This window comes from Vicia villosa, unplaced genomic scaffold, assembly GCF_029867415.1.
Source record: "Vicia villosa cultivar HV-30 ecotype Madison, WI unplaced genomic scaffold, Vvil1.0 ctg.001480F_1_1, whole genome shotgun sequence".
Classification (NCBI taxonomy): Eukaryota; Viridiplantae; Streptophyta; class Magnoliopsida; order Fabales; family Fabaceae; genus Vicia; species Vicia villosa.
Window position 1 is genome coordinate 508,566 of NW_026705635.1, and position 8,677 is coordinate 517,242.

The following is an 8,677-nucleotide window of genomic DNA, read 5'->3' on the forward strand; positions in this document are numbered from 1 at the left end:
ATAATTATTAGTTTTCACTAATCTAAATATTGTTTTAGGTAGTTATATATGTATATTTATAATAAATTTGATATATTTTAATGCATGCTTCTTTCTCTCCAGCAATAGGTTTCTAGTAGGGAATTATTGATACATTGTTGGTCTTTCTATCCACCTGTATTCTCAAAATATTATTTTATAATTGTGTGTTGGACTCAACACATGGACATCCGAATAGATCGTAGTTGGATGTATAATAGGCTAAATCCTGGCCGAAAGGGGTACACAGAAGAGTTTCGAAATGGGTTAGATGAATTTGTGTCATTTGCACTCCAACAAGAGGGCATAATTAATGATGAAATTAGATGTCCCTGTTCTAATTGCAAAAACGTCCCTTTGAAACACTTCGAAGAAGTTAAAGTTCATATTTTTCAGAAAGGGTTCAAACCTAATTATTGGTATTGGACATGTCATGGAGAAAGTAATCCGGAGTTGCTTGTAGAAATTAATAAAGAAAAATCTGCACAAGAGGCTCATAGCAACCACCACAGTACTTTTGAGAACATGATTTATGATGCTGTTGGACTACAACACCAAATGCAATTTGAGGAAGATATAGAAGAGTCTCCAAATATTAGTGACCAGAAGTTTTATGATTTACTACATGCAGCACATAAGCCATTATGGCCTGGATGCAATGATCACACTGAATTGTCTACAGCTGTTAGATTGTTGATGATTAAGTCAGAGGGGAACATGTCTCAACGGTCTTTTAATCAAATGGTGGCACTTATGAAAGAGACACATCCTCCAAACAATCTTGTTCCTACTGATTATTATAGGACCAAGAAAATAGTTTCAAAACTTGGTCTCACTGCTGAAAAAATAGATTGTTGTGTTAATGGTTGTATGTTATTCTACACCAATGAATGTAAACAATTAAGAGAATGCAAGTTTTGTAATGCACCTCGTTATAAGGAAAAAAAGAATGGCAGGGAGAAATGCAAAGAGGTACCTATGAAGAGAATGCATTACTTACCCCTAATTCCCAGACTTAAGAGATTATACGCTTCAATGAGTTCGGCTCCACATATGAGGTGGCACTATGAAAATAAACGAGAACCAGGAGTGATGTGTCATCCATCAGATGGAGAGGCTTGGAAACATTTTGATCAGATTTATCCCGCCTTTGCTGCTGAAGAGGGAAATGTAAGATTGGGATTATGCACTGATGGTTTTATGCCATTTAATCATACGGCCTCACCTTATTCATGTTGGCCGGTTATTATTACCCCTTACAATCTTCCTCCAGAACTATGCATGACAACTCCCTACATGTTTCTCACATTGATTATTCCCGGACCTCATAATCCAAAGAACAAGATAGATGTTTATTTGCAACCATTGATAGATGAGCTCAAACTTTTGTGGAATGAAGGAGTGCTTACATATGATATTTCCAGGAAAAAGAATTTTATAATGAAAGCTGCATTAATGTGGACTATTAATGATTTTCCAGCATATGGAATGTTGTCTGGTTGGAGTACAGCTGGAAAATTAGCATGTCCATATTGTATGGATCAATCAAACTCTTTTTTCTTGAAGCATGGTGGAAAGTGTACTTGGTTTGATTCTCATCGTCAATTTTTGCCTACGGATCATGCATTTCGAAGAAATAAGAATGCATTTTATAAGAATCGAATAGAAAAGTCTCGACCTCCAAAACGCCTTACCGAGGATGATGTGTGGGAAATAGTTTCTGATTTCCCTAAAATAACTGAGGTCGATCCTTGTATATGTAATGGGTTTGGTGTGTCCCATAATTGGAAAAAACAAAGTATCTTTTGGGAATTACCTTATTGGAAAACCAACTTAATAAGACATAATCTTGATGTCATGCATATTGAGAAGAATGTGTTTGATAATGTCTTCAATACAGTGATGGACATCAAAGATAAGACCAAAGACAATGCTAAGGCAAGAATGGATTTGAAAAAGTATTGTCGAAGAAAGGAGTTAGAGTTACAAACACAATCTAATGGAAAAGTTTTAAAGCCTAAAGCAAAATATGTTTTGTCAAGTGACCAACAAAAGGTTGTGTATAAATGGGTTTCTGAGTTAAAAATGCCCGATGGTCATGCTTCAAATTTGCATAGATGTGTAAACAAAGGTGAAGGGAAGCTTATTGGAATGAAAAGTCATGATTGCCATGTATTTATGGAGAGATTGTTACCAATTGCTTTTAGTGCACTTCCACATCAAGTATGGAGTCCTATAGCCGAGTTAAGCAAATTTTTCAAGGATTTGTGCTCAACAACTTTGCGTGTGGAAGATTTGTTGTTGATGGAACAAAATATAGTGATTACAACTTGTAAATTGGAAAAAACATTTCCACCTGGATTCTTTAATTCCATGGAGCATGTTCCGATTCATCTACCTTATGAAGCAAGGGTTGGGGGTCCTGTGCAATACCGTTGGATGTATCCATTTGAGAGGTAATCATTCAAATTGCCCCAACTTACAAATTTACATTTTTAATTTTTTGTAATTAGTAGTTAACATTAAATATCTTATTGTTTAGGTACTTGAATAAGTTGAAGCAAATGGTTAAAAACAAATCGCATGTGGAGGGGTCAATTTGTGAGGCATATCTATGTCAAGAGACTTCTCATTTTTGTTCATATTATTTCGAGTCTCATGTGCAATCTTTGAGAAATTGAGTAGGTCGAAATGATGATGGGGGTCAAGATGATGTAGTTCATCATACTTTATCAATTTTTAATCATCCTGGTCGCTTAGCTGGAACTCGTAAGAGTCGGTATTTGGATGGTAGAGAATTATCTGCTGCACATTTGCATGTCCTACTAAATTGCGAAGAAGTCCAACCATTTATTGAGTAAGTAAATTAAACTTGATTTATCATTTATATTAACCATATTGAATACTACTAATGATAATAATATCACGTGTTAGATGCTTTGTGCAATATTTGGAAGAAAGTCATCCAAATATATCGCGAACTGTTGTGGATAGTAGAATTTCATCTGAATTTCCAAGTTGGTTTCGAGCATATGTAAGTGTCATGAAATTTGTAAACGAATTCAACTATAATACTTGACTTATCTTGTTGTTGTGGAATATAATGAGTTTATGGTTCCTATTGGTAGGTACATGACAAAAATAACATGGTGCAAAATTTATATTTACACCAGTTAGCATATGGTCCTAAGAGGAAGGTTCATACTTGGCCTATTTATTTTGTCAATGGTTTTAAGTTTCATACAGAAGAATGGAGTGGTGGAAAGAAAACCATTAATTGTGGAGTTTGTGTCAAGGGTGACGATGAAGGAGTTGAAGAAAATTATTATTATGGGAATATTAAAGAGATTATGCAAGTTGAATACTTGGGAGAACCAACCAAACAATTAGTTTTATTTAATTGTGAGTGGTTTGATGTTGTTGCCAATCGTGGCATGAAGGTTCAACACCAATATGGCATTGTGGAGGTTCATCATCGTAGAAGATATTCAAATTATGATCCTTTCATATTTGCAACAAATGCTATTCAAGTTTATTATGTACCATACCCAGGAAAATTAAAAGAAAAGATTGATTGGTGGGTTGCCATTAAAACCAAACCTAGAGGCAGAGTCGATGATCGATATACATTAGAGGTTGCATATCAAGATTCAACAACAACTACAACAAGTGTAGATTTTTTAGCAAATGATGAGCTGCTTGGTCATTTAAGAGATGAAGGGGAATATGAGGAAATAGACATTAGTATTGAGGAACTAGAAAAAGAACATGATGAGAATGACGAGGATAACGAGGACGAGTTTGATTTAGAAAATGATTTAGAAAACTCAGAGTATTATGATGTTGACACCAACAATGATATTGATGATGATGGTGATGATGAAGATACATGGACATAGTGATTATTAAATTGTAATATTTTTCATTTTGTGGAAGGTGATGCAATTTATTAGTTTATGTTATAAACAATTCTAACGTTTTTTTTTACTAATTGTAGATGACAGGTGAAGATAAAGTTAAAGAAAAAGCTTCCAGGACTCGCAAATCAAAATATCTCAAACGTTTAACTCCACAAATGACATCTCATGATGCACCTCCCCATATAGCATCTCATGATGCACCTCCACCTATGACATCTCATGATGCACCTCCTCATATGACATCTCATGATGTATCTCCTCCTGTTGAACCTTCTCATAAGAAATTACATGTTACACTTCCTCCCAAGACATTGAATTTTGCATCTCTTCATAGTACATCTCATGTTGCACCCTCTTCAAGCACATCTCGTGTTGCACCTCTTTGTAGGACATCTATTACTAGGAAATCTAATGGCCCACCTCATACTATGACATCTTATACTAGGACTTTTGATGGCCCACATCCTTATGTTGCACCTCCTACAAGGGAATCTGCTACTAGAACATCTAATATTCCTTCTTCTCATGTTGCATCTACTAATAGGACATCTAATGCCTCACTTCCTCATGTTGCATCTGCCACTAGGACATCTAATGCCTCACTTCCTCATGTTGCATCTGCCACTAGGACATCTAATGTTCCACTTCCTCATGTTGCATCTGCTACTAGGACATCTAATGTTCCACTTCCTCATGTTGCATCTGCTACTAGGACACCTAATGTCCCACTTCCTCATGCTGCATCTGCTACTAGGACACCTAATGTCCCACTTCCTCATGCTGCATCTGCTACTAGGACATCTAATGTCTCAATTCCTCATGCTGGATCTGCTACTAGGACATCAAGTCTCACACCCTGTCATACCCCAATTTTTTACCTAAGATACCACCTCATATCATTGCATATGCATCATTTGCATCTCTAACAAATTGCATAGCTTGTGTTTGCTACTTGTGCTCAGCAGGGTTTAAACAAGGGATCACTCATCAGTACAAGCAACAGTCAATTAGGGTTTTGTTCTCCCTTCATCTCAAATGAATCATCTTCATCAACAATCAACATTTGGTCCTCAGAGATTCATTTCAACAAGCTCAAAGACTTTGAATCAACCAGATTAGGGTTTTGACTGAAGATAGCATACTCCTGACTTTTGCTCAGAATTTGACCTAATGACTTGGGGACATGACCTCACATCCCAAGTACATCATTTTAGCCTAATCTATTGACTCAAGACATCTCATACACAAGGATTGATCAACAGAGAAATTTCAAATCATCAGATTAGGGTTTTGAACTATCAGGGACTGAAATCAGGGATCACATTTGGGAAACCCTAAAAATCCCCAGGAAGTCAATCAAAGGTTTCAATCATCCTCAAATAATCCCTATGACAAAATCCAATGGAAATTACATTTCAATTCAAGATCCACAGTCATCAATTTCATCAGGTCGACAATTAGGGTTTTTGACCTAATTCACTGAACAACTGACTTTTTAATCAGGACATGGTGCCACAACTCAAACCATGGCTCAATATCCTCTAATGCTTCAATATGATCCATTCATACCATTCATATGGTGAGGATAGCCTGTTTCCTTTGAAATCTCCAGAAACGCGATTCGTCTGAAAAAGTCAACTGTACAAGATCACCATTGACTTTTGAGGAATTTTGGTCAACCATGACTTTTGAAGTTTTAAATCATCAATATATAATATGAGAAGTCATTTGATCAAGAAAAATCAAGAAAATCAATCAAGAATCAAAAAGTCAAAAGTTTGACTTTTCATACTTAGAAAAATTTCTAAGTGTTTTTTCATGGTTTTTTTCCAAACTTTGCAAGGGAATAACTCAAAATTTCACCTACAAACTGAAAAAAACTTCCAACATGAAAGTTGTAGATTTTGATCCAATAAACAACTTTGTCACATATAATTGTTTTTCATAAGATCAACCATTTAAGAGATATGGAGCTTCAAAGTTGGTATCTTATGAAAATTTCACTTAAAAACTTCATTTTCTTCAAAGTTCATGGAACTTTTTCACCCATTTCCTTAAGAGACTTGAGGAAACTTTCAACTAGGATTTTGAAGTGTGTAACATGAGCTTTCCAAAATGTCAAAGAGCATGAAAAAATATGGAGTGTAGCCATGGTTTTGAATTTTGACATTAGTGAACTTTTCACTTGAAATTTCAAGTCATTTTGCCAAAGTTATGAACCATTTTGCCAAATGATCCAAGTAATGATGCATAGATGCAATAATTGGAGATATTTTTCTGATTTGAGATCAGAATGGAAGAGGATAAGAAGCTAGAGTTTTAACCATGGTTTAGTCACTTTTAACCATGTGCATTAAATGTAAAGATTCCATTTTATCTTCAAATGCCAAATCACCAATTCTTGATCAACTTGCAAAGCTTTGTATTCAGAAACCTTGGCCTATAAATAGAGGTCCTTACCTCATTCAAATTCACACCAAAACCTCACAAAAGATAGGTTTCTCTCTTCTTTCTTGAATTACAAGTTTCATAAAGTTTCAAAGAGGAGAAAATGCAAGTTCCATCCCTTGCAAGTTCTGACCAAAGTGATGCTTCCCACAAACCATAAACATCACATATGATGTGTTTGAACCATCCATACACCCCAAAAACACCTAAAACTCAAAATCACTACCTCACTTTCCAAATATGCATAACATGAGACTTATCATGCCAAATTTTATTTAAGCTCATTTCTGACCAAGTTAATCATCCAAACACCATCCATGTACCATATATGAACTATCCCAATCATCATCCATGATCTGAAACATCAAAATCATCAAATTCGATCCTCACACCATAGCTCTGCAGATCGGGTGCCACAAACTGATCAAGAGGTTTTCAGTTCATTCCAAGACTTCAAACATGTTCCATAAGGTCCACTGAAGGTGTTCAGATCAAGAAACAACATCTGGAATCCCTCATTTGCAGAATTCGATTTCCAGTTTTGACATTTTTAAGGTAAGCTCTCTTGAACTTCAAACTCTATCATACATGCATCATAAATGAAAAACTGCCATACCATCTTGTTTCTGCACATGCATGGATCATTAACCCTCAATCAATTGCCAATTATCTTGCACAAACACGATTTCAGATTGAATTAGGGAATTAGGGTTCTTCGTGTTCATCAGAAAATTAATGATCTTAGAGTGAAAATAAATGAAATTAAATGATACCATCATGTTCCTTGTGGAAAATCGAGCAAGATAGGCTATTCACTTGATCAAAACAATCCAGTTTTCAGAATTTTCAAATTCAAATTAGGGTTGTGTTCTTGGCGCCATATTTTTGAAACTGAAATTTGGAAATCATCTCAAAATATATTTTAATTCGTTGCAAGTATTAACAGACCACGCGCGTGGTCCAGTTGGCTAAGTTTTTGGATAATAACCTCAAGGTCACGAGTTCAACACTCCTAGGGGCCAAACCATTTTTTTTACACTATTTTTTCTTCATTTTCTTTAACAACTTTAAATTAATTATTTAACCAATGAAATTAATTCATTTTTCATTCATTTTTTACACACTTTTTTTTTAACACATATATTTTAAGAATATCAAAAAAAATCATCAAAAAATATTTATTTGATACATTTTTTAATAGTTTTAAAATGACTTGTTTTTAAGTAATTTTAATACTTTTAAATATTATTTTTCATTTGATTTTCAAAGTTAATCACTTGTAAATATTTTTTGAAGCAAACCCTAATCATCTAAGTGTTAATTGAGGATAATCTTTTGTTTATCTTGATTAAATTGACTTCTTTCAAAATTCAAATCGTTTTAAAACGAGCAATCGCGTTTCTTTTCAAAAAAAAACGATAAACCATTTCTTTTTGAAACTACTGATTAAATCTTTTTAATTGATCAATTGATTTTCAAAACGAAGTGGGGCCTCTCGAATATTAGAGAGTGTAAGTCCCATTTCTTTTCCTTTTGTACAGTTTTTTTTTAAAACAATAAAACTTCTTCAAAACAAAATCTTTTCAAAACAGTTTTCAAATCATTTTCAAAACAACCAAACTTCAAAGAAACAAATTTTTCAATATACCACGGGCCTCCATGTAGGTATAAGTCCCAAGCCCCTTTTGTACATACCCATTCCAGTACATGAAATTAGGTATTTCATTGTACGCCTTTCTGTACATACACTTTTTGTACATACACATTTTTGTACATACCTCGATCAGTTTGACTTTTTAACTTTGAATAACAAACCAAAAATGAAGGTTTTCTTTAAATCTTCCCAAAAATACCATGGGCCTCCATGTAGGTATAAGTCCCGAGCCCCTTTGTAAATACCTGTTTACATAGCTTTGAATAAATTCAAGTGGACTTCTCCCCGAGTGTGAGTCCCGAACCCCTGTGTATACAAATGGATCATGCTTACAGGTATATTTCCTTCATAAACTCCATTATATACACACACTCTGTCATATATATATAACTGTTCATATTTGTTCATGTACTTGTTCATGTTTGTTCGTACTTGTTCATACTTGTGATTGTGTTATATATGCTTATTCAACTTAGTACAACACTAGGTTCCCCATAGCCTCCTATTGGGCTTCGTGCAAAGAATCTCCACTAGTTTAGGTTAGGACATAGAGTATGGTTTCCCGGTGAAATCGCTCTAAGAGCTCAAACCAACTATACCATGCCTCCCCTTGGGCTTTGTACAAACGAGTGTCCCT

The 8,677-nt window shown here is 34.7% G+C and overlaps 2 protein-coding genes across 2 annotated transcripts; both read left to right on the plus strand.

Moving 5' to 3' along the window:
* The first annotated feature begins 201 nt into the window (after positions 1-201).
* On the plus strand, positions 202-3,917 carry LOC131635418 (uncharacterized). Its single transcript, XM_058906039.1, has 5 exons — positions 202-2,474; positions 2,561-2,619; positions 2,704-2,875; positions 2,953-3,052; positions 3,147-3,917. Exons 1-5 carry the CDS (start codon positions 202-204, stop codon positions 3,915-3,917), a joined length of 3,375 nt encoding a protein of 1,124 aa, XP_058762022.1.
* Positions 3,918-4,015: 98 nt separating this feature from the next.
* Positions 4,016-4,784, plus strand: LOC131635419 (uncharacterized; the record flags this gene model as incomplete). Its single annotated transcript, XM_058906040.1, has 1 exon — positions 4,016-4,784. A coding segment is annotated over exon 1 (769 nt), but the record flags the coding sequence as incomplete, so codon positions are not given.
* Between the last annotated feature and the right edge of the window lie 3,893 nt (positions 4,785-8,677).